A 23,978-nucleotide genomic window follows, 5' to 3' on the forward strand; every position below is an offset into this window, starting at 1 on the left:
TGTCCAGTTCGGGGGGAGGCAGGGATGGGGCAGGGGGAGCCATGTGGCAGTGCAGAAGAAATCTGCCCAGTACAGAAAAGGTGCAGCCCAACGAGGCAAGAATCTGAGGAGCACTCCAGTTGTGCCTCTTCCCGCTCTTCCTCCTGGAGGAGCTGGAGGTCGGGGAATTCCTGAGGAGGGCCCCCGGGGAGCGGGGGGGGGGGGGGGGGGGGGCGGGCCGAGCTCCCTGGGGAAGTGGTGGGAATACCAGGGACTGTATTACCAGGGACTCTGAATACCAAAGTCTGTATCTTGGTCAACTAAACCTCACCAAATAGACTTTCTGAAGAAGAGATCTTTAGGCTGATGGACTAGGGCACCAGCCCAGGAGAAACTAAGGCAAGCCTCGCCTCCCAAGAGGGTCATGGTAACATGAGACCCAAGGGAGCAGTCTTGCCCGCTCCGGCCCCGCCTACTGTCCCTGGGTGCTAATCCCCGGCATTGACCACTCAGGAGAGGGGATTGGCTGAGGAGCTTGGAGAGGGGGCGTCTCCACTACCGCGCCCAAGAGTTAAATAGGGGCCGGGCAAGATGCTCTGGAGGAGCGCGCTTTGGTGGGTTACGGAGCCAGACCATGACCCAGACCTTCAAATTCGCATCCAGAGTGTTCCATCGCGTCCGCTGTCCTGAGCTGGGCGCCTCACTGGGTTCCAGAGACTCCGACTCAGCGCCCCGGGTTTTGGCAGACATCCCAGGCCCCTCCACGCCCGGCTTCCTTGCGGAGCTTTTCTGCAAAGGAGGGCTGTCACGGCTACACGATCTGCAGGTAGAACGGGGCGCCGTTCCCACGACTGAAAGCTGGGGAGGTTGGCTTTCACAAACCCTAGTGCAGAACGTAGCAAGGAGGGCTGGTGGGAACGGATGCCCATGCGTTACGGAAAAGACGAAGTTGGGACTGGGGGCGGTGGCTCAGGGGACACGGAGTCCTTTGGATACCCCGCGGAGGAGTGCGCTCAAAACGCGCCTTCTCGCGATGCAGGCGTTTGGAGGCTCGTAGATCCAGAACAAGTGCGCGGGAGGCGGGACTCTCTTAAAGCTAGTACGCTCCTATACCTTCAGTGGGGGCTCGTCCTAAGATGACAGTCCACGGGAGGAGCCTTTAGGGATTTCTCCTCCCCGATGGCCAAAGAGAGGTGCTGAAAGTCTGCTCTGCGCCCAGCTCCTCCGTTTTGCCCATCACACCCAGACTTCCCAGGGGTGGGGAGTGAGGGAAAGGAGAGGGGTTTGCAGCATCAGAGCCATACACCACTTGGGAGCAGAAGCTCCCCCTTTCAAACCCGAAACAGCGCCCTTGGAGTTGGCGCAGGCCAAGCCGGGAGCTCCCAGCCCAGGTCTCCAGGTCCGCTGCTCGCGTTCTCCCAGGTGCAGGGCGCCGCGCGCTTCGGGCCGGTGTGGTTGGCCAGCTTCGGGACGGTGCGCACCGTGTACCTGGCGGCCCCCACGCTCGTCGAGCAGCTGCTACGACAGGAGGGACCCCGGCCCGAACGCTGCAGCTTCTCACCCTGGGCGGAGCACCGCCGCCGCCGCCAGCGGGCTTGCGGACTGCTCACCGCGTGAGTCCTCTTGCCCCAAAGCCCCCGACGTCCAGCTGCCTTCCTCCCTTGCGGCCCGGTCTGGAGACAGTCTGGGGAGGTGCAGGAAGTTGGTCGTTCTCCCCAACCTTCTGGCAAATCGAGGTTCCCACCCCAGTCCGTTTCGCTCAGGCTCAGGTGGAGCCCGGCTCTCGTGCTTGTTCACCTCTTTATCGTTTGAAGCCAGAATCTTGGGGACTCGCGGAGGGGACTAAGGCACCAGGATCTAGATGCAAAGGAAGATTATGTGATTCAGCTTACCCAGTAACCCAGGCCCCTCCAGGGCAGGAAATGAGTAAAGACGAGTGGGGATGGAAAGCGGGTGCCGGCAGGGTCAGGTTTCTGTACCCCCGAGGGAGAAGACGCTATCCCTCTCCTGGCCACCCCAGCCCGACACGCCCCATCTCCAGCGCCACCAGCCCCGTTGGGTCGCCTCTCCACACCACCGTCTGCCCTAATGCGCCCCCTCTCCGCACCTCCGCACAGGGAAGGAGAAGAATGGCAGAGGCTTCGCAGCCTCCTGGCCCCGCTGCTCCTCCGGCCCCAAGCGGCCGCCCGCTATGCCGGGACCCTACACGGCGTGGTCCGTGACCTTGTGCGGCGACTGCGGCGCCAGCGGGGACTGGGCGCTGGGCCGCCTGCCCTGGTTCGAGACGTGGCGGGAGAGTTTTACAAGTTTGGACTGGAAGGTGAGTCCCAGGATGGGAAGACGCGTAAGAGGCACCTGGGCCGGGTCTCGAGGTGCCCTGACAGCGCCCCCTCCCGGCCAGGCATCGCTGCGGTGCTGCTGGGCTCCCGCCTCGGCTGCCTGGAGGCGGAGGTGCCCCCAGACACAGAGACCTTCATCCGCGCGGTCGGCTCGGTGTTCGTGTCCACGCTGTTGACCATGGCGATGCCCAACTGGCTGCACCGCGTCGTGCCCGGACCCTGGGACCGCCTCTGCCGAGACTGGGACCAGATGTTTGCATTCGGTAAGGCACAGACGGGTTGGGCTTCCCAGGTGGGCTGGGCTTTCCAGGTGGCGCCAGTGGTAAAGAATCCGTCTGCCAGGGCAGGAGACATCAGAGATGCGGGTTCAATTCCTAGGTAGGGAAGATCCCCAGGAAGAGGGCATGGCAGCCCACTCCAGAATTCTAGACTGGAGAATCCCTGTGGACAGAGGAGCTGGCGGGATATAGTCCATGGGGTCGCAAAGAGTCAGGGACATAACTGAAGCGACATAGCAGGCACACGCACAGTAAGGCACAGAAATGAAGTGGGAATGGGGAACATAAAGCTGTTCCCAGGTGGTGAGGAACACCCTGTCCCCGTCCGCACAGCCCAGCAGCACGTAGAGCAGCGAGAGGCTGAGGTAGCCGTGAGGAACCAGTTTGGGAAGTCTGAGGAGGACATGGGACCTGGGGCACACCTGACCTACTTCTTGCTCCGGAAAGAGCTGCCTGCCGCGTCCATCCTGGGGAATGTTACGGAGCTGCTTCTCGCTGGGGTGGACACGGTGAGGTTCTCCCTCTGTGTTGGGAGCCCCACTTCCACAGCTTAACCTCCTCCATCTCGGAGCCATTTCCCAGCCGCTGGAAACCCACTGTGGTCCTCTAGGCCAGCTTGGCTTAGCACCTCCTTGGGTCCAGACTGCCTCATATCCTGCCCCCTATGCTGGGTCCCCACTCTCAACACCTCTAACGCTTCCCCCTGTCCCCGCAGGTGTCCAACACGCTCTCCTGGGCTCTTTATGAACTCTCCCGGCACCCCGAAATCCAGACAGCACTCCATGCTGAGATCACAGCTGCCCTGGGCCCCGGCTCCAGTACCCAACCCTCGGCCACTTCTCTGTCCCAGCTGCCCCTGCTGAAGGCCGTGGTCAAGGAAGTGCTAAGGTGTGGGGGCAGGAGAGAAGAGCTAGAGAAAATGCTGGGGGAGGGCTGGGGAAGCATACAGGGGGTGGGTGCTGGGAGAGAGGGTGCAGGAAAATGGTACTCTACCCCTGGCCAAGAATGGGTTTGGAATTTGGGTGGCAGGAGAGGAAGTCTATAGCCCTTGCTTCACCTTGTTGTCTCTCTTTCGTGTTCTGCCATCCAGACTGTACCCTGTGGTACCTGGAAATTCCCGTGTCCCAGACAAAGACATTTGTGTGGGTGAATATATCATCCCAAAAAATGTGAGTAGAGCCTGTGGGCCCCTCCTGCTAAGCCATCCCTATCTTGGGACTGTTCCTGTTCTCAGATACTCTCCATAAGCCCTTCAAACCCTCTCCTTGGCCTGGGTGCCTCTCTGGGATATAATGGGGCAGTAGAGAAAAGTAGCTCCAGAAAACTTCCGAATCACAGTCAACCAGAACCTGCCTTCCTCCCAGTCCATAGGTCCTGTTCTCTACCTCCCTCCTGGCATTCTTGGGCCCAAATTGACAGGTTTATTTTCCTCCCTCACCAGACGCTGGTCACTCTGTGTCACTATGCCACTTCAAGGGACCCTGCCCAGTTCCCAGAACCAAATTCTTTTCGTCCAGCTCGCTGGCTAGGGGAAGGTCCAGCTCCCCACCCATTTGCATCTCTCCCCTTTGGCTTTGGCAAGCGCAGCTGCATGGGGAGACGCCTGGCAGAGCTTGAGCTGCAAATGGCCTTGGCCCAGGTGAGTGATCTAGATCGTTTACCTTCCCCAGAGCAGAGGGCTCTAAAGCCATGATCTCGCCTTCTGATAGTCATTCTTTGTTTTGTTCAGTCACTCAGTCTTCTCTGACTCTTTGCGACTCCATAGACTGTAGCCCACCAGGTTCCTCTGTCCACGGGATTCCTCAGGCAAGAATCCTGGAGTGGGTTGCCATTTCCTTCTCCAGGGGATCTTCCTGACCCAGGGATCGAACCCACATCTCCTACTTGGCAAGTGGATTCTTTACCACTGAGCCACCTGGGAAGCCCTCCTGATAGGCATATGGAAATATATAAGACTTGGGAGACCTAATGCTCTGAAATATATCAGTCCCATCATAGGCCCGGAGGGTGAGTGAGGGTTTTTTGACTTTTTCCCTACCATAATCTCTTACCCTCATTGACTAAGACATCCCCTAGTAGCCACAGGCGCCATCCAACACTGACCATCCTAACACTAATAGTGCCCATTACCAATCAAGCTCACCATTGTGGACCCCTCCATAGTGATAGCCTTCTTCCTCCCTTTCCAGATCTTGATCCACTTTGAGGTGCAACCTGAGCCAGGTTCTGCCCCTGTCAAACCAATGACCCGGACTGTCCTGGTACCTGAGAGAAGCATCAACCTACAGTTTGTGGACAGATAGTATGGTGGAAACAGGCTGTCATCATCACCGTTTCTCTCACCATAGGGGTTTATTAAGCATGAGACCAAGAGATGTATATTTCTCTGCAGTCTGTCTGGTTAGAGAGACCATAGCAAAGTGCTTGAAGCAGCCCTGATCGAGGTAGGAAGTATGCACCTGGCCTGACCCAGCAAGCCTTGAGAAAACCATGACCCATTAGCCTGCTTAGCCCTTCTAGTCATATGCGTCCTTCAAGGGCCAACTTCAATTTTAACTAATCATGCTGGGTGGCCTGAGGAAGAATTCAACCACTGGCCTTTTGGGGCTTCACAGTGTTTACTGATGCTGCTGGCTAAGCACTTACCATGACCTGAGCTAAGTGTGTACCTGGTCTGCCCCTGGTTGATCCTCTGTTGCCTGTGAGCTCTTTGAGAGGAAGGATGAGACCTTCTGTCTTCATACACCTTGCCAGGGCCTGTCCCTGACTGGGTGATACCAGGTAGACTCTCAGATTGTATCTGGATGATGTGGCAGAAGGGACAAGCAGCTTACCAGGCTCTGTCTACCCTGCTTCTTCCTCATCTTCCCCCTAGGAAGGTGAGTCTATCCTCATCTGGGTTATGATTTTTAAAAAACTCTCCTTGGCTCTCTGGTCACTATTAAGTTTGCTTGCCCCACCACTTAGATCCAAGGCAGAGATGTCTTTGGACCTAAGTCTTCCTTTTATATATTGAAGTTTTTTAAATACTGTTTTTAAATTAAAAAATTGTTTTGAATGTTCCATCCTTGACTTTTGACTGACTTATTTCCCTCACTTCCTACAAAGACCTGGAGGTAAGTCCTTGACCCAGATTTCCTATTTTAGTTTCTCAGGTCCCAGAAGTGACCACCTGTCCCCGCCCCCATAACAATGGGAGGTCTAGACACCTGGGAGAAAGGTTTGCATCACAAACCCAGACACATTTCTATCTGTGGTGGGAACAGCCAAGTCTGGCTCCCTGTGAGAGATTAAGGGAGGGTGGTGTTGAAAAGTAGCTTCACGGGCTAGGCTGTTAAAAGGAGTGGGGAGGGACTTGCAGAGATGGCCAGAGACGGTTGACTGTTTGGTAGAAGAGGGCTTTTGGAACCTGGACTGCCAGGACTAAAAGGACACCTTAGCATGGCCACTCTGCCCTCTTCAGAGATGTTGCTCCAAGGTAATTTCCTTCAGAGAAAGATAAGGATACAGACAGAGAGGTGACGTCAGAGAGGATGAACGCCAAGTGTGGGGGTGGCTAGAAGCCCTAGGGCACCAAAGCAGAAGAGGAGTGGGCAGCAAGAGTCCCTGTTCCCCTGAGTCAGCACTCTCTGGCCCCCCAGAGGCTGGACTCAGTTCTCTCCTCGTGATGTATATAGATTAACTCATCTTCCATACAAATAAATCTCTCAGCACCTTCCCTGCAGCGCCTTTTGTAGCCTAGCTTACCCTTCCCATGTCAGGACTTGTCCCCCTTCTTCCTGCTCCCCTCCATTCCAATTAGCAGATGGAGATAGAGATTTCACTTCACACTTCCTCCTCCTCTCACCACCTCAGCCCCTGCCCTAGACATGGCTCCCTTCCACAGAAGCTCCATCAGCCACTAGCCTTCTGGGGGCTATCTATGTTAAGATCTACAGAGGGGTAGGGTATATCCCCAACCCTGTGCAAAGACCACAGTTTGGTGCTTTTACTTTTCCTCCTCTCAGGTCCTTCTCAGCTGCATTCTCAGTCTCTATCCCTACTATCACTAGCTCAACTTGAACCTAAGTGACCTGATTTTGGGCAATTCTGAGCTTAGAGGGAGAGTAACTCCCCACTTCCTCTCAGACCCTTTCCCCTGGAATCAGTGGTCAAGATTTTTCACATTCACACTCCTCATGGGAAAGTAGGCCTGCTCACTTGAGAAGTGAAGCAGATCTTATGAACCTTTCCTGGACAATAATCCTTTAAAGGTGGAAAAAGGAGAGAGGACAATATAGATTGCCAGTCCCAACCTCCATACCTATACTTCCAATGGCCCTGAAGGGGAGGGGAAAATGCTGTCTCACTTAGCTCTGTTTTAGGACCCAGCATGGAAATGGACAGTGTGCTTGTACATTAAATGCCTATGTTCTTGGTTATATCTAAGCCTTTATGTGGGGCCATCAAGGGGAAAAGCTCAGGTTTGGCACAGGAAACCCCACCTGTGGGGTACCTAAACCCTATCTACTTGGATAAGAACTAGAGTCACTTAGTTTTGCTGTCTCCCTTCTGGTTCTCACCAGCTGGCATATGAAAGGCAAATCAGTAAAGTCTGGTCCTTCTGTGTCCCCAGGTAGAGAATGTGGAAGGTTATCTCTCTGGGTAAACTATTTCCCACTGGAAAAGTGTGTCGGGGGGGCTAGGGTTCAGCCTCAGTTTTCTCCTCACTTTAGTCCCCTCTGAGGTTGGAGGTGATACACTTCAACACTTCCAGGTTACTCACACCCAAGTACAGCTTTGATTCCTATACTCCCAAGTGAGTCTGGGTGCCAGCACCATGGACAGCGGCTGAGCCCCCTTTTGGAGAGGGATTGGGGAGGACCATTTCCTGGGCAAGGATATGTGACCATTAATAAAGAAGCATTCCCAAAACACCCCCAGGGAGAAGGCAAAGCAGAGCCTTCCCTGAGAGGAGGACCAATAATAGGAGAGGTCTCTGGCTCTGACTTAAGCCATGTTATGAAGTAATTATTTTAATTGCTGATGAATAGTTCACGTAAAAGACACCATCCTTCATATAACACACAGCCCGAAGGCCGCAAGAGAAAGGGACCAGGCGTCATGCTGGCATCTTCATCAGTCCTTCCCAAACCTTTTCTCAGCCATCTACACGCCTGCCTCCAAGCACAAGATCTTCCAGTTAATATCAACTAGCTGGGGCACACTAGGGTCAGACCTGTGATCCTGAACAAGGGAGCTTAAACTGGGGTTGGAGACTCATAACCCTGGTAGAGTCTGTCTGTCTCACTCCAAACGAGTCCAAATTCACTTCATACCACTTCTCCTGATGAGCACATTACCTAGTAGGGATTGACAGAACCTGCAAGATTCCCTGAACAAGGACTGCTCCAGTCCCCAATGTTTAGGGGATTAGAGGAGCTCTCATTCTTGCAAATAACCACCATTCTTCCCATTTGCAATGTCTATTTACCCTCAAATTTTCTGTATCTATTATGATACTTAACACAAATTTTCAAAACTCTGTGTAACTCCAGTTGAAAATCATTTTGGAATTTGTATATCAGCTATTATTTGAAATAAATGCACCATCAACTAGTCTAGAAATCTTTCTATGCCATCACTGATTTTCCCTACAATGGCATTCAATCTGTCCCTCATTTATCCTCAATCCAGCCCTATGAGGTAGACAGGAAAACCATGGTGGGGAGATTTTTTTTCTAAATCACACATAACCCAGGTGTCAGGTCCACCCCTGAGATGCTTCGGAGCACTGCCACCTAGCAGCCAACGTGAATTATTCACCACCAAGTGGGAGTTACACCTCCAACTCAGAAATCACTGCTGCATTTGGGATTTGCAACCTCTGCAGAGAAACTTCCCCACATCTCCCAACCCTCCAGAAAACCCCCGGATGAGAAAGGAGTCTCCATGTGCATATAAATGATTCTTTATGCCCTTCCCCCCATGCAATGGGGGGATGGAGCACGGGGAAGTACCCCCGCCCTCATGCAGGGAACGGGAGGTCAATGTATACTAGTCTTATTGCCAGCTGCCCTGTGGCCATGGGGTGGGGAATGGGGGGGTCTACAGCCCCTTTCTTCTGGCATTGGTCCCCCTTCACCAAGTCACCATAGTGGAGCTGGGGGGCTGGAGGCCCTAGGAGCTGAGGTAAGGACGGTTCTCTAGGGAAGAAATGATGCTCTCCCCACCTGCCCACTGGCTGCCCCAGGATGAGTGTGAGGGGCTGTCAGTGGGGGCTGGAATGTATCCAGGTGTCTCTACCCAGTGGGCAGTAGAGGCCAGACAATGTCTCCAGCTTGAAGCTGTCCACAGAGATCCTCATTGGTGGAGGCAGTGTGCCCCAAACACCTTGTCCAGGTGGTACCTCCAGCAGCCATGACAGCTTATCTCTGGCCGATGCATTGACTCAACATCCCCACTCCTGGAGTTCAGTTCAGACCGTGGTAACCCTCATGACAACCTCACGGCCAGAATTGGAACTGGAACGGGCATCTGGTGGCCGCAGCTGTCCAAGGAGATGCAGGATTGTGTAGCCACAGCGCTGAGGCAAGAGCGTCCGCATGCGCTGGGCAGCTGGGGGACGGCTGGTGGCCCCAGTAGGGGGGCCCGTCCGTGAGGTCCTGGGGCCCGGCTTCCCTGCCGTCCCTCCCCCTGCATCTCCTCCTATGTCCTTGGTCTTGTCATAATTCAGGACCTTCCACTGCTGGTTTACTGCCTGCCAGCGCTTGAAGATACGGTAGACGGAGGAGCCTTCATGGACGATGAGGCCTGAGCAAGAGGAAAAGAAGTTCAGAGTCAATGCTGCCCAGACCTAGACCAGAGGTACTTAAGCCAACATTTCTCCGGGGGGCGGGGGGAGATAGGGTTGCAAAGGGCCCGGAGAAGCGGGGAAGGGAGGGACACCAGGTTTGCCCTAAAGGTTCTCAATGGTAGAAAACGTGGCCATGAAACTGAGGAAATGGGCAGGGAAAGTGAAGTGTGTCAGTTGGAGGAAGATGCTGAGCAGGTGAGAGAGAGGTGCCCTCACCTATGCAGACGACATCCATGAAGCCGTACATGCCATAGCAGATCTGAAAGAGCAGATCTTGCCGTTGCCACTTGGCTGAAGGGCTAAGTGAGGACCAGATGAGCCAGGAGATGCTGGCGACGAGGAAGAGTGAGCCCAGAACTATGGCTGCAATCTGGACCTTCTCGATGACCGTCAGGGAGATGGCCTGCCACTGTATGGGAGAAAAGGCTCCAAAAAGTCACAGAAAGAGATGGAAAGTCCAGGTTAGGGTTTCCCTGAATAGGAGGATGCACCAGGAGCCTTCCTGAAACCCTTCAGGTAGGACCTATAATCTGTCTTCTCTGTGCCTTGATCAAGTCTAGGATGTGGCACTTCTTCTATTGTTTGAGACCATTTCCTGTCTTATTTTAGAAAGGCATGACAGACAATTGCTCTGAAATCACATCATCTAGGATCTGAATTCCAAATCCTTACTCACTTTCTGGCTGAGTAACTTCGGGCAAGTTTTAAAATCTACTTGTGCATCAATGTCCTCACTGACTTAAAATGTAGATACTAGTGGTACGTAACTATTAGGATTAACAGAGTCAATACACACCAAGAACTTGACACAGATCACTCTACATGTATGCTTCCAGTAGTAACAGCAGCGCTACTGCCTTTTCCTCTGTTGTTGTCCCCGGGCCTGGCACACAGGTGGCGCCCAATAAATATCTTTGTGAGTAAATGAAGGAAGGGAGATATTTATAGACAGGAGATTATGATAATGGAGAAGAGGGTGACTTTGAAGCAAGAGTAATGGATGAAATAAGCTGCCTGGAGGGTCCCTAATTCTAATTGCTGAAAGCCCTTTCCCCCAATCTCAGAGTGCTCCCCTTATACCTCACCTGTAAGGGATTCTTGGTGCTGATTGCCAGGACCTGGTACTTGAAGTAGCAGAGCTCACAGCTCCAGGAGCCCCTCTCGCTGATCCAGCGGATGAGGCAGGGCTGGTGAGTGCAGCGCACTGAGCCGTCGCAGCGGCAGGGGCTCAGGAGCTCCCCCTGGAGGAAGAGTGAGGAGAGTCCCTGTCAGCTATCGCCACCCGACCCCAGTCCTCTCCTCTCCAGGAGAGAGAAACCTCTTCTCCAGGTGTCTCCTACCTTAAAAAAAAAAAAAATAAGGCCTTTCAACCAAAACAAAGCAAGACGCTAAGGCTACAAGCCCAAAAGAAAAAATTCAGAGTTGAAGGTAAACTTCCCGGACCCCAGAAGAGACAAGAGAAGGGATGGGGAGGGGGGAGTTGGCTAGTAAATACTGGGTCTTCTCTGTTCGAAGAGTTTGAGGAGGCCGCTCCTTAAGGCTTCCCAAATGGAAGGCCACCCCTTAGGATCTGGAGAAATAGAAGTGCAAGCTTCTGAGCCATGTCTTCCTAACCCATTCCATCACTGTAAAGTGTTTCACGGATGTGGTGCAGGCTGGGATAGGTTACAGTCCTCAGTTTCCAAGAATCAGAAAGGAAGATATCCTAAGGGTGGGAGTGGAGGCTGTTCCCCTTTAATCAAAGTAATTTCTCAAGACAGGAAGAAACAACCCCTTGGTACTATCCCGGGACAACTTTGTCCGTAACATTTAAACAAAGAATATTCTTTGGAATGAGAAGCAAAGTTGTGGAATGGGAAGTGAAGAAAAGTGCCCCACGGAGAGAACTACTGAGGGAGGCGAGGGCACCGGCTGGGCGCCTCCTTTCAAGGTGGGAACAGAAGCATTCTCCTGTCTGCCCACCTCCCAGCCTTCAGCCTACAGAGACCCTGGGGTGACAGAAGTGGGAGAGAAAGGCTGTCTCGGTTAAGCCGAGAGAAGAATATGTGCCCTCCCAGGAGAAAGCCCCACCCCTTCCTGGAGACCCCTGATCCGCCTCCACCCCAAATCTGCGCTCCTGGAGTCTCCAGCCAAGCCCCTCAACCTCACTCCATTTCCACCCCAGGCCCCTGGGTCCCGCCCAGCCTCCTCTGGCCCCGCCCCCATGGTCCCGGTCCCCGCGGGCGCCCCAGGTGCGCGCCCCCACCCCGCCCCGCCCGCCGGGTGCCCAGGCCTGACCTGCTCAGGGCCTTGGAAGCAGATTCGGCACTGAGGGGTTCGGAGCCCGCTGTCCAGGCTGCTGCTGAGCGACAGGGCGTCCAGAGCGCCCGGGGGCGGCGGCGGCGGCGCGGGCGGCGGCGGGGGTCCGGCCCGCGGCTCCTTGTCGCCGGCCAGGCCCCGGGCTCTCGGCTCTGACCCGTAGTACTCCTCTTCGTCTCCGTCGCCGTCCCGGGCCGAGCAGCCGGCGAAGGGCGCCCAGCCGCAGCCGCCTCCCCCGCCCCCCCGGGGCTGCGGCTCGGCCCGGGGCCGCCCCCCGCCCGTCAGCACCAGCAGCTTCAGCTCGTTCAGGAACATGCGGAGCCGAGACTTGAGCATCGTCCGGGCGCCGGGGGGCGGGGGGCGGCGTGCAGGGGGGCTCTCGGGCGGCGGGGGGAAGGGAGAGGACAAGGCCGGGAAGGGGGCGCGCGCTGGAGAGCCAAGCCCGGCTGGGGTCTCCGGGGCCTGCGAGAGCCGTTCACTGCTGCCACCGCCGGGACTCCGGGGTTTGCGGGGCCGAGAGGGCTGGCGGCCCGGGGGCGGCGGGGCGGGCAGCCATGGCCGGGGCAGGGGGCGGGGTGGGGGTGGGCTCAGGGTGCCGCGCCCCGCGGGTCCGGGTCCGGAGCGGGCCGGGCCCCCGGGGTTACGAGCCCCGGTCCTCCTGCGCCGGGGCCGCCCCCCATCGCCGTCCTCCTGGCCCCAGTCCCGCTCCGGCTCCGGCTCCGGCTCGGCCCGTGCGCTCGGCGGTGGCAAATGGCGGCTCCTTCCGGCGGCGGCGGCGGCGGAGACCCCCCCGGAGCGGCGGGCGGGCGGGGCGGGAGCCGGGGAGCCGGTGAGGGATGGAGGGAGGGGCGGGGCGGGGACGGGGAGCGGAGGAGAAGGGGCCGCGGCTGCGCATCCCCTCCCTGCCCCGCACGAGCAGGTGTCCCCAGGGGCGGGGGCGAGTGTGCGAACCCGCGGGAGGGTGGAGGGAGGGGAGTGGCCAAGGAAGGGGGTGTGCACAGGGGTAAGAGAATAGGTGTGTGTGAATGGGGGTGGGGGGAGCGGGTGAGGATGGAAGGTGAGTGGTCACAGACGCAGGTGCACCAGGGAGAGGCTTGTGCAAAATGGGAGTGTGCAAAGAAAGAAAGCTAAGAAAGGGTTCGAGGTGAGTGAGGAAAGGACATGGGCTCAAGCAATAAACACTGACACAAAAGACTGAAAAGTGTGCACAGTGTGGGGCTGTGGGAAAGAGATGAATGTGTAAGGGGTGGAATTGGATTGTATGAAAAACAGAAGTGTGTAATTGTAATGTGTGAGGGAGGTGAGTGAGGAAAGGAGCGAAGTGTTAAAAGGGTGCCTTTCCTGGTATTCTCCTGACCCACCACCACTGCACTGAAGTGAACCATACCTAACACACACACCCGCGCACGCACACACATGCTTAGCTCTTTGTTGTATGGTGGTGGGTGGCGGTCTTGACCCTGAGAACCAGTTGTACCTTCTCATCCCTTATTTCTACCTTACAGTTACATCCTCCCTCTCCTCTCCTTATCAGTGCTGTGGGGAAAGGAATTCCAGGGAAGCTCATTGGGTCAAACACACTGGGAAAAAAAATTAATTAGTAAAAAAAGTAATTAACAGGAAAAGGGAGGGTATGTAATCAGGGACAGACTGCCAAACTAAGGATCCTCAATAGAAAGTGATTAAGGAGAGTAATGCTCTTACAAAGTATTCAAATATTTTGGATGAATGGATGAATGAATCAGAAAAAGGGTCTGGAACCCAAGCCAAGATGGAGGATGACTTCTATTTTAAAAACAGTGAGCTTATGTGGAGGGTGAGGCTAAAGTGGGACCTTGCTGGTGTAGGACAGACATTTAATACACTCAGAGACACTTAGCCTTCCAGAGGTTTACAAACCTACCAATCCTAGCAAAATAGTCAATGAAACATTCACCTCACAAGCCCCTTAATCAGTTAGCACCTTGGGATTTTTCTTACCAGAATTCCAGTTGCCTTTGCCAGCAAAGGCCCAGGACTACAAATATCAGAATGCAAAGAGGGGAAATCTGTACTGACAGGTCTTCCATTTTGCTCTGGAGCATGGTTTATATGAACCTCAAGCTTGAACTCATATCCTCAGTCATATGATTAGGGAGAATAGAAGTTAGGGCACAAGGAGAGCAAATAGAGTAATAGAATGGTTTCAGATTTTAGACAGTTTATCATAAATGAGAAACTGATCCCTTCTTTTCCTTATTCCCATTCTCTCAAAGGGCTGGGAGACAAAGAAGTTGGAATCAGTAAGACAAGGGAAGTCAGAGAAACTTGCCTGTTGTCTACCTAGATGTCTGTAAGCAGAGGTTGTTTGGGAAAAGTCTCTTAGGGCAAGGGCTAGGAAAACTTGCCATAGCAGAAAAAAGAGAAACGCAACGACCCCATATAAGAAGTCACAAGGTTTGTAGAAGGGAACACTCATTTTCATGCAGTGTGGTGGTAACTTCCTTGCTCGTGAGCACTCCTATGTCTATATGTGATGTATGTAATATCATACACACATGTCATACCATCTTACTGCAGAAAAAACCTTAAGGGTCAAGTATTCCTCTTTCCGGCTCTTCAATAACTTCTCTGCTAGAAGGTATCTGGTCTCTGCTTTAATACTCCCAGGAAGAGGTGGAAGTTGGGAAGAGGGGACGACATTACCTTGCCACACGTCCTGTTGGATTTTTGTACTAACCTGCCGTCCATCAGTCCTTTAATACTAGTTTTGTCCTCAGATGGGCAGTCCCTTGGACTGCAACGAGATCCAACCAGTCTATCCTAAAGGAAATCAGTCCTGAATATTCATTGGAAGGACTGATGCTGAAGCTGAAACTCCAATACTTTGGCCACCTGATGCAAAGAACTGACTCACCAGAAAAGACCCTGATGCTGGGAAAGATTGAATGCGGGAGTAGAAGGGGACGACAGAGGACGAGATGGTTGGATGGCATTACTGACTCGATGGACATGAGTTTGAGTAAGCTCCGGGAGTTGGTGATGGACAGGGAAGCCTGGCGTGCTGTAGTCCATGGGGTAGCAAAGAGTCAGACACGACTGAGCAACTCAACTAAACTGGGCACCGTCTACTCCCTATTTTATATGGCCACATATAAAATATGGGACTATATCTTTATAGGTAACCTTATCGCTAGTTGAAAAAAAGGTCAAGTGTCTGAGACACGAAAAAAAAATTAACAAAAAGAAACCCCACGTACACACAGGAAGCAAGGACTCAGTAAATATTTGCTGAATGAATGAATGAACAAAGACACAAATGAGAACATGTTTTCCTCTGGCGATGGAGCAGAAAGACGACAGCACCACCTCCCGTCCCTCGACCCACCTCCCCGCTTAGAGAGAGTGAGAGACGGGTAGTGAGACTCAGGCTCGGCCTGCAGCCCAGAGTTGGGGATCCTGGGTGGCCCAGGTTGCCATGGCACCGCATAGGACTCCACCCTCTCTCTTCTCCCGCCCCACCGCCTCAGCCAGAGTGAAGGCAGCCAGTCACGTGCCCTTCAGCGTAACCACACCTCTGCTCCTCCAAGCAATGTCAAGCGGTCACGTGTGATAGCAACAGATCACGTGGTTGCCATCTTTCCTCCGCCTCTTTCCCCTCCTCGCCCCTTTCGCGTTCAAAGCCGCTTCCCGGCTGCCCCTCTGCGCATGAGTAGCCTGGTCACGTGGGACGAACGTCCGGTGTTCGCCCCGCCCCTCCGATTTCCGCGCGCCTCTTTGGCAGCTGGTCACATGGTGAGGGTGGGGGAAAAGGGGGCCGCTCTAGCCTGCGGCCTGTGTCTATGGTCGGGCCCATAGTGTCCAGCTGCCCAGGACAGACCTCGAGTGTATGGCGCTGCAGGAACCGGCTCCGGGGTCCGGATAACGGGCCGACCCCGCAGCTCCTGACACGGGGCGAGGTGAGTGTACCCCTTTTCAGGAATGGAGACCACTCTCGCCCTCCACTGCTTCCTACGCGGGCTGGTTATAGAAAGTTTGCTCGAGGGCGGGAAGTGGGGCAGGATGTGATAATGTTCCTTTGTGGCCGAAGGGAGGTGTAATTTCAGGAACTGGGTGTCGGGTCTTTGATGTAGGGGGTGTGTCGTATGGGATTTCCCTTATGTGGGGCTCGATGGTCCCAAAGGAAAATGCGTTTTTGAAAAAGTTACAAGGCCTCACGTGGCTGGAGGGTTTGGGATTAGAGTTATTGTATTACCTAAGGGGCTGCCTCAGGGAAGTTTGGGAATGCTGTTGGTGTTGTCTTTGTGATGTCTTTTGTGGGAATCACTTTGTTGCTGCAGGCTCATTGAGCCTCTGTGATTGTAGGGTCTCCTCTGGTCTGAGAATGGCTACCTCCCGATATGAGCCAGTGGCTGAAATTGGTGTCGGTGCCTATGGGACAGTGTACAAGGCCCGTGATCCCCACAGTGGCCACTTTGTGGCCCTCAAGAGTGTAAGAGTCCCCAATGGAGGAGGTGCTGGAGGGGGCCTGCCCATCAGCACCGTTCGGGAGGTGGCCTTACTGCGGCGTCTGGAAGCTTTTGAGCATCCCAATGTTGTCAGGTGAGAAGAAGATGGAAGGGTGGGAGTGGGTCGTGAAAGGAAAAAGACAACCTAACCTATAGATGTGGAGTGGTGGTCAGAAAAGGAGTGGGGACCCTGAGGAAATAGGGGAGGCCATGTTGGGTCCAAGACCATTGCTCATTGAGTGACCATTTGTTCTGGCCAGGCTCATGGACGTCTGTGCAACAGCCCGAACTGACCGGGAGACCAAAGTGACCCTGGTGTTTGAGCATGTGGACCAAGACCTCAGGACGTATCTGGACAAGGCACCCCCACCAGGCTTGCCAGTGGAGACCATAAAGGTAAGTAGGGTGGGCAGACACTGAGAGGTAGCTTGAGACCTTTGTGGTAGTTTCTGTTGTAATTTCAGATGTGGCACCTGGTTCCCAGTTTCTCTGTACTTCCCCCTTCCAAACCAGGATCTGATGCGCCAGTTTCTAAGAGGCCTGGATTTCCTTCATGCCAATTGCATTGTTCACCGAGACCTGAAGCCAGAGAACATTCTGGTGACAAGTGGTGGGACAGTCAAGCTGGCTGACTTTGGCCTGGCCAGAATCTACAGCTACCAGATGGCACTTACACCTGTGGTCAGTAGAATGGTGGTGGCCAGGATGGGATCTGGCTGGGGGAGAAGAGTGATTGCCCATAGCAGTCGAGAAGGAACGTGTTTTTTCATGTGCTTTGCAATAACTTGTGGGACTCTCATCTGCACTACTTATTCCCGTCAGGTTGTTACACTCTGGTATCGTGCTCCAGAAGTTCTTTTGCAGTCAACATATGCAACACCCGTGGACATGTGGAGCGTTGGCTGTATCTTCGCAGAGATGTTTCGTCGAAAGTATGGGGCCCAAGTATCCCAAACATTTTGAATTTTCCAAGTCTTTTATTCATAAACCACACCCATACCCTGCCTGCTCTTCCACTTACTACTGGCCACCTTGTCCATAGCTGGAAACTCTGAAATGTTCTGGAATTAGGAATTTCGTAGCCCTGTATTCTCCACGCCCTATGTTTTGAGCCACTAAGCAGTTATCCACCACCCTGTCTTTGAAAGACTGCTACCGGAATGAATGTCTCTTTTCGCCTTAGGCCTCTCTTCTGTGGAAACTCTGAAGCTGACCAGTTAGGCAAAATCTTTGAGTAAGTGACCTGCAAGGGGGAAGAACTTTGCATTCTGAGTCCTTCTCTTTCTGCTGATACCTTGACAGCAGCTGGCTTTGCCCCTGGAGATAGGGGCTGGAAAAGGGCTCTGCTGACCAGAATTCTCCTGTTCCCCATAGCCTGATTGGACTGCCCCCAGAGGATGACTGGCCCCGAGATGTGTCTCTGCCCAGAGGAGCCTTTTCCCCCAGAGGGCCCCGCCCAGTGCAGTCGGTGGTCCCTGAGCTGGAGGAATCTGGAGCACAGCTGCTGCTGGTAATAGACTCACGCATGGGCACAGGGCGAGACTGCAGGGGGAAATCACGTGTTTGTCACTCAGTCATGTCAGACTCTTTACAACCCCATGGACTGTAGCCCACTGGAGTGGGTTGTCATTTCTTTCTCCAGGGGGTCTTCCCGACCCAGGGATTGAACCCAGGTCTCCTGCATTGCAGGCAGTTTATTTTACCACTTGAGCCACCAGTGGGGGAAAATGGAGCAGGATAAAAGAAACCTAAATGCATTGTTGTTACTGAGACTTGTTAGTGAACGGGCTGGTTTTTATTAGTTTTGAACGGCTGTCCACAAGAGGGATAGAGAAGATCACCCATTCTAGGTATTGTTGGGGGTAAGCAGGAGTCTTTTTGTTTCTTCCATGTTTTCTGATCTTTTGCGTCCCTTCTCAGGAGATGCTGACTTTTAACCCACACAAGCGAATCTCTGCCTTCCGAGCCCTGCAGCACTCTTATCTACACAAGGCAGAAGGTGACGCAGAGTGAGCAACAGAATGGCTGGAACAGAACCAAGGCGAGAGACACCAAATTTCCCTTCCTTTGAACACTTGAGTGGAGAGCCCCACCACTGAGAAGGCAACCTCTGCCTTCAACTCTGAAGCTGTGGAGACTCCTCCAACTTTTTACAGACAATATTTTACTGCCTTAATGATATTCCCCTCCTACCCTTCTTTTTGAGGCTTATTCTTAGCTTGTGTCCTTACACCAAGGGGTATGTCCCTTGTTCTCCCCTTCTTTATACCTTTATATTGGGATCCTTTTTTATACAGGACAAACAAAACAAAGAAATATGGTCTTTTTTTTTTTTTTTAATGTTTCTTTCGCTGATTGGCTTTACTGTTTGGGGATTTGAAAAAAACCATTTGGAAGATGGAACTTCCTTGCAGATTCTCTTTAGATCACAGGGTCTGCATAGTCAGTGGAACCCCTCAACTAACAAGAGAAGAAAAGGCACTTACATGGCTTCTTTGATTATAGAGTTTAAATGGTTTTTATTTTTATATTCACTGAACGTCCCCAAACCAGGTCCTCCTTATTACAAGAGTTCTTGGTAGTTTTCTCTCTGGATCTGTCCCTGATTTACCCTTGGATGTGTTGAGGTGGTCCAGCATATGGAAGGGAGAAGAGGGGAAACAGCCAGCAGTGACTCCAACCCCCATCCCATCTCATGTAATCCTGGAAACTTCCCATATCCACTTAGGGAGAGAGGAAGGAAGAAGTGTTTTTCTTTATTCCTTATAATCTTTCTCCCAGCAAAACATATCAAGGCATAAAGCCTAACTGTTCAGTCATCTTTAGGGAACATGGCAAAGGGCCTTTCCTTTTTCTCAAAAAGGGCTACAGACCCCAAGTTTTCCCTAAGGGGAAGAAAAAGCTTAGGGAGAACAGACAGCAGGAAGTCTCATAGAAAGGCACTGGGGTTGGCTCGAGGATCCTTCTGATTCCGAAATCTCATCGCTAGCCAAACACCAAGGATCTGTAGAAGAGAAAAGAGATAAGCACGAACTATGACTCTCTGGGGCTAAGACTTGAATGTGTAGAGAAGGGATATAAGGGAACTAGAGAATGTTACCTCTGTGAAACTAAAGAAGAGTCCAACACCCCCCAGGATTTTTAGGGCTTCATCTGAATGCTTAAGAAGCTTTTCTCCACACATCTGACATGTGGGGCTCCGGCTCTTGCAGACCTGAGCGAAAAAACACACATGCATGTTTGGAGGATGCAGAGTTGCTAGAGTGCTCTCGTAACTATGGTGAATGACCCTAGGAATTATTTTCCAGTTCCTGACTAGTATCCTATAGACTGGACTCTCACTTGGCTCATTTTCTAGAATCTATCCATCCCCCAACTCCTACCAGTATACAGCCCCAAAACAAGTGAGCTGCTAGAGACAGGCAATCACATTAAGCTCAAATCTGCCAATTTGAGCATCGGCCTTAGCCAGTTTACTATCACACAAACCACCGCCACCCCCCACCCCCTCCCATGCCAGCTCACTGCAGTGCAGAAAGCATAATCTTGTTGATCCAGGGTTGTAAGGTTGAACAAGCCACAGCAATCAAAACTTCTTTCCAGTTCATCCCGGGTCTTGTTGCTCATGACCCACCAAGAAGCATTGATGACATCTGTCTGGAGGATATAGGCAGAAGGAAATCATTTGATGCTGCTAACCTTAAGAATCCACTAACATTTTGATCCCAGTTCCAGTGCTTCAGTTTCCCTTTTTAAGCAAAGGGAGTTAATGTCCTTCAAAAGCAAAGGTGCAGACACAATAACTAACCACTTCCTTCTGGGTGGTCCTCAAGGTCAGTTAGCCAGACATCTCAAAGGAAGCAAACAGCTCTGGAAGTAGTGGGTCTAAGAATGATCTTTGGGGCCAGACTGAGAGTGAGGAGTCAAAAGGTTAGAGGGTGCGGAGAAAAAGTGAGTATTTGAAAGGGCACCTTCTTACCTGTTTGCTTAGGTTAATAGCCAGACATGAGCAAGAGATTCCAAACTGGAAGATGAAGACCAAACCAAGGATGATCATGTACTGAGAGGAAGAGTTATGGAAAAAAAAAAAGTCCTAGATTCCTTTATGTTCCACCTATAGTAACAATCTGATCTAGTCAAAGAACTTGCACAATTATGTCAGTTGAAAACAAAATAATTGGCTTTTGTTTCATACAGCATGGTAAAAGGGAGGGCAAAGAGACATATCCCCCAAACACCGGAGGGATCCTACCCTCCTTTCTAACTTCCTCCCAAGAGCCCCGGTGCCCCAATCACTTCAGGTCAGGATACAAAGAAAAGCAGTACTTGGTGGTGGTTGACAGCACCTACCAGTCCAGCAACCGCGATGAGAAGAAGGAAGACTCCCACTGCAATGACTCCTCCGATGATATGGATGCTGGACACCAGACCCAGGCCCTTAGCCCATGCAGCCACTCCAATGAGCAACAAGCCTACCAGCTATGGGAAACAGCAGGATATATCTCAAAAGCATTCTTGTATGCATCAACGCTAAAGGCCAAGGTGAGAGCGGTGGCTGGACAGTAAAGGAGAACTGAGTTTTGCGTGAGTGAGTGAGAGGAGGTACTACTACCGGGACCAGGACCATCCCTGGGCACTCTTCCCATCAGAGGTCAGAATGGCTGGAATAGGGTTGAGAGGCGGCAGGGAGCGTAAGGTCTATGAATGTGCTGCTGCTAAGTCGCTTCAGTCGTGTCCGACTGTGCGACCCCATAGACAGCAGCCCACCAGGCTCCCGTCCCTGGGATTCTCCAGGCAAGAACACTGCGGTGGGTTGCCTGCCATTTCCTTCTCCAATGCGTGAAAGTGAAGTCGCTCAGTCGTGTCCGACTCTTAGCGACCCCATGGACTGCTGCCCACTAGGCTCCTCCATCCATGGGATTTTCCAGGCAAGAGTACTGGAGTGGGGTGCCACTGCCTTCTCCGCTATGAATATAAAATGGAACATTTAGCTTCATCCATCACTTCCATTTGGGAGAAGCCTTTATCCCATGATGAGCCTTCACTTCACCACCCCCCACCCCGAGATAAACCCTCTGATCACCGGAAGTCTCCCCTCTTCCCACGGAAGTCCCTAGGAATTCCCTCTTCGCCGGAAGTTCCCGGGAATCTTCCCGGAACCCCTAGTACATCCCTCTCCCCATCCGAAGTGCCCTAGACATTCTCTCCACTGGCCTTTCCGCCCTGGCGCTCCCCTCCACCTCCAAAACCTCACCATGTAGACCACGTTGAGCGCGCAGAGCGCATTCTTGGAGCAAGCAAAGCCTCCGCAAACCATCTCCCCAGCTTTGGGGACCCAAGTGGTCCCAAGGACTTGGGGGGAGGGTCTCGCGGACCGTCTTCTTGGACCCCGACAGCTTCTGTCTCTTTAAATCGAGTCCAGCCAAACCCAATCCTCTGCGCCTGCACCGTCCCACCCCCGCCTTTGGATTGGCGAAACTCGGGACTAATCTAGGACGTCGGTGGCCTGAATGCCAATCAATCTGCATCGCGTCACTGACCCGCCTGCCGGCCCCTCCTTTAGGTTCTTTATTGGATGAAACTTAAAACTGGGGGCAGGGCTTCGAGAGAGTCTCATAGAGACCGGAGCCTAAATTTCAAAACCCCGGATTGAAAACGGAGATTTCTGTGGTGGCGGCTGCAAGAGGACTTATCCGAGGGAGGAGGGCCTCGGGAAACTCCGGTGAAGAGAAGGTGCCTTAAGGGCCAGGTGAAAGGGCTCCTTCCCTCAAGGGAGGCTCCCGCCCCTTTCCCCTTGTCCCGCAATGACCTCATGATGACGCTGTCGTTTGCTACTATTGCATCACATTCGGGAACACCCAGAGAAGCAAAATACTAAGCTATTTAGCCCGGCGACAGAGGCCCCAGGTTGGGCATAATACCACCTAGCAAATACTCTCATCTTTGCAAGTGCATCCACTAATACACATAGCCTGATCCATATCCCCTCCTGATGGGATGCGAACATGCTAGAAATTCAGTATGAAAATTAGCAGCCTCGGAGCGGCGCGTTCCTCTATGTGGCAAAACCGCAAGACGCACATGAGTGTGCTGGAGTCTTCAGAGCACATGCCTGATCCTGGGCGGTAAAAAAAAAAAAAAAAAGACAAAGGGAGGGGCCTGGAATATGAATAAATATCAGGGGAAGGCGGAGTCTTCACATTTTTCACTCCAGGGGCGGGCGTCGTGGTTGATCATTATCTGTTTATTAAGGACTAAGTGGTTTGACGCACCGCCTTTTGCGTGGGGAGGGGAAAAGACAGTTCCTTTTTCCACCAAAAGACAGAGGCAGTCGTAGTAGGAACACAAATGAAAAACCTCCCTTCAGCCCTACAGAATGATTTACATTTGTGTGTACTTAGATTCTATGACTGCCTAAGTGGCACTGTCTTACCGGCTCAAGTCAGACCGCAGGGCTTCCAACTTTGCGGCTTACTAGCTGTGTAACCTTTGGCTCCAGTAACCAGTTAGTAACCAGTTACTTAAGCTCCCTGTGCCTGTTTCCTCAGCTGTAAAATGGGGATAAATAACCATACACCTACCTCTTGTGTTGTGAAAATTGAATGAGTTAATATATATAGAATGCTTAGACTATATGTAGAATGGTTACCTGGCACATAGTAAACACTCACTGCTAGTTATTATCTTTTGGGCTATTTTACAGTTTCCAGTGGGTAATCCCAACTCTTAATTCTCTTATCTCCAACTACACATTCATATATTAAAATCCCCCATCCGTCACAAATTAGTATCAGTAGGATATACAGGAGAAAAGGCGTTTGGCAGGGCCAGAAAGGTTTAAGTCCTGAAACAAAATGATTACATCCAACTGCCCACTGTTTTCCTCTTCACTCCCTCCCCCTACTGCATCTTCTTTCTCTGCTTCAATCCCTCACCCACCCTCTTTCAGGGACTAAATCACGGACAGGACAGTGGTATCAGGCATAAGGGGAGCTGGTTGGCGAGCGTCTTAGTTGGGCTGTGTGGTGAAAAGTGTATCAGAATTATAATCAGAATACCTAAATCTTTATCTTTGTGTCACCTCTTACTGGCCTCTCTGAGCTTCAGTTTCCTTTTCTGCCAAATAGGGATAAAAATCCTACCCCTTGGGCCTGTTTTGAAGTCAATATATATGAAAGTGTGTTGTAAACTATTAAGTGTTATAGACAAGTCAATTATGAAAGTAACTGAACATGGAGCCTGGTGGTTTTGTCTGGTTACAGGTTACTGTCTCCCTGTGCCTACTTGGCCCTTTTAAGCAGGAGGTGGTTACAGTGGGGTAATCGACTAAGGAAGGGTTATATTGCAAGATGTTAATGTGTGTGAACCCTTTGGACTCACAAGGTGGAATGCAGGGCATTAAAGGTGCGAGGCCGAGAGTGTGTGGATTCCTGTGAGGGTTTGAGACTGCACACAAACCTATAGGTCACCGAGAGTTTGGGATTGCACCTGGGACCTGACATGCCACACTCTCCCCTCACCAACACCCATCTTAATTAGCCGCCTCCCACAGGAGGCCCTCGGATGCTCATTAAGGCCTCCATCCACCTGGCTGGGGAGCTGTGGCAGGGGCTGGCTGGCAGAGCCAATGGGCCAACGCTAGAGGGGGTGGGTGGTACAGGAGGTAGTGCTGACCCAGGCTGTGGGTTTGAAACTCACCATTCAGGAAGTGAAGTCGACAGACAGACGGAAGGGCGGGCAGGGGAGGGGAGTTCTGAGGCTG

General features: G+C 52.6%; 4 protein-coding genes across 6 annotated transcripts; 2 read left to right on the top strand and 2 right to left on the bottom strand.

Moving 5' to 3' along the window:
* Positions 1 to 204: 204 nt before the first annotated feature.
* CYP27B1 (cytochrome P450 family 27 subfamily B member 1) lies at positions 205 to 6,202 on the top strand. 2 transcript variants are annotated; one of them, XM_055396642.2, is made up of 9 exons: positions 205 to 805; positions 1,402 to 1,592; positions 2,097 to 2,299; positions 2,381 to 2,581; positions 2,930 to 3,105; positions 3,312 to 3,484; positions 3,687 to 3,765; positions 4,038 to 4,235; positions 4,786 to 6,199. In XM_055396642.2, exons 1-9 carry the CDS (start codon positions 614 to 616, stop codon positions 4,897 to 4,899), a joined length of 1,527 nt encoding a protein of 508 aa, XP_055252617.1. In that variant the 5' UTR covers positions 205 to 613; the 3' UTR covers positions 4,900 to 6,199. The 2 variants fall into 2 exon arrangements, 1 of the variants encoding a protein (XP_055252617.1); XR_008681950.2 differs by lacking the exon at positions 3,687 to 3,765 and having other exon boundaries at positions 4,786 to 6,202.
* A 1,388-nt stretch (positions 6,203 to 7,590) lies between these two features.
* MARCHF9 (membrane associated ring-CH-type finger 9) lies at positions 7,591 to 12,652 on the bottom strand. The gene is made up of 4 exons (XM_055396178.2): positions 11,709 to 12,652; positions 10,517 to 10,672; positions 9,648 to 9,840; positions 7,591 to 9,388 (listed from the first exon to the last, which is right to left on the bottom strand). Exons 1-4 carry the CDS (start codon positions 12,063 to 12,065, stop codon positions 9,054 to 9,056), a joined length of 1,041 nt encoding a protein of 346 aa, XP_055252153.1. The 5' UTR covers positions 12,066 to 12,652; the 3' UTR covers positions 7,591 to 9,053.
* Positions 12,653 to 15,458: 2,806 nt separating this feature from the next.
* On the top strand, positions 15,459 to 20,276 carry CDK4 (cyclin dependent kinase 4). The gene is made up of 8 exons (XM_055395459.2): positions 15,459 to 15,667; positions 16,074 to 16,310; positions 16,477 to 16,612; positions 16,730 to 16,897; positions 17,039 to 17,148; positions 17,400 to 17,450; positions 17,591 to 17,726; positions 18,137 to 20,276. The coding sequence occupies exons 2-8, from the start codon at positions 16,093 to 16,095 to the stop codon at positions 18,227 to 18,229; spliced, it is 912 nt and encodes a 303-aa protein (XP_055251434.1). The 5' UTR covers positions 15,459 to 15,667; positions 16,074 to 16,092; the 3' UTR covers positions 18,230 to 20,276.
* On the bottom strand, positions 19,083 to 21,674 carry TSPAN31 (tetraspanin 31). 2 transcript variants are annotated; one of them, XM_055395462.2, is made up of 6 exons: positions 21,471 to 21,674; positions 20,528 to 20,695; positions 20,196 to 20,276; positions 19,742 to 19,873; positions 19,317 to 19,430; positions 19,083 to 19,220 (listed from the first exon to the last, which is right to left on the bottom strand). In XM_055395462.2, the coding sequence occupies exons 1-6, from the start codon at positions 21,531 to 21,533 to the stop codon at positions 19,146 to 19,148; spliced, it is 633 nt and encodes a 210-aa protein (XP_055251437.1). In that variant the 5' UTR covers positions 21,534 to 21,674; the 3' UTR covers positions 19,083 to 19,145. The 2 variants fall into 2 exon arrangements, with proteins under 2 accessions (XP_055251437.1, XP_055251438.1); XM_055395463.2 differs by lacking the exon at positions 20,196 to 20,276 and having other exon boundaries at positions 20,567 to 20,695.
* Positions 21,675 to 23,978: the final 2,304 nt, after the last annotated feature.

Source organism: Moschus berezovskii, chromosome 6 (genome assembly GCF_049115385.1).
Source record: "Moschus berezovskii isolate FMDL1 chromosome 6, NW_MosBer_1.0, whole genome shotgun sequence".
Lineage (NCBI taxonomy): Eukaryota > Metazoa > Chordata > Mammalia > Artiodactyla > Moschidae > Moschus > Moschus berezovskii.

Bases quoted from the DNA above. Each gene is read 5' to 3' on its own strand.
- CYP27B1 (XM_055396642.2), top strand. From the start codon at position 614: ATGACCCAGACCTTCAAATTCGCATCCAGAGTGTTCCATCGCGTCCGC. The intron at 2,582-2,929 runs GTAAGGCACAGA...CCGTCCGCACAG, and splicing joins GGACCAGATGTTTGCATTCG to CCCAGCAGCACGTAGAGCAG. The intron at 3,106-3,311 runs GTGAGGTTCTCC...CTGTCCCCGCAG, and splicing joins TTCTCGCTGGGGTGGACACG to GTGTCCAACACGCTCTCCTG.
- MARCHF9 (XM_055396178.2), bottom strand. From the start codon at position 12,065: ATGCTCAAGTCTCGGCTCCGCATGTTCCTGAACGAGCTGAAGCTGCTG. The intron at 9,841-10,516 runs GTGAGGTATAAG...TCTCCCATACAG, and splicing joins GCACCAAGAATCCCTTACAG to TGGCAGGCCATCTCCCTGAC. The intron at 9,389-9,647 runs GTGAGGGCACCT...CCTCTTGCTCAG, and splicing joins CATGGATGTCGTCTGCATAG to GCCTCATCGTCCATGAAGGC.
- CDK4 (XM_055395459.2), top strand. From the start codon at position 16,093: ATGGCTACCTCCCGATATGAGCCAGTGGCTGAAATTGGTGTCGGTGCC. The intron at 16,898-17,038 runs GTCAGTAGAATG...TATTCCCGTCAG, and splicing joins AGATGGCACTTACACCTGTG to GTTGTTACACTCTGGTATCG. The intron at 17,727-18,136 runs GTAATAGACTCA...GTCCCTTCTCAG, and splicing joins CTGGAGCACAGCTGCTGCTG to GAGATGCTGACTTTTAACCC.
- TSPAN31 (XM_055395462.2), bottom strand. From the start codon at position 21,533: ATGGTTTGCGGAGGCTTTGCTTGCTCCAAGAATGCGCTCTGCGCGCTC. The intron at 20,277-20,527 runs GTATCCTGACCT...TCTTCCTCTCAG, and splicing joins ACCAAGTACTGCTTTTCTTT to TACATGATCATCCTTGGTTT. The intron at 19,431-19,741 runs GTGAGCTGGCAT...TTTTTCGCTCAG, and splicing joins ATTATGCTTTCTGCACTGCA to GTCTGCAAGAGCCGGAGCCC.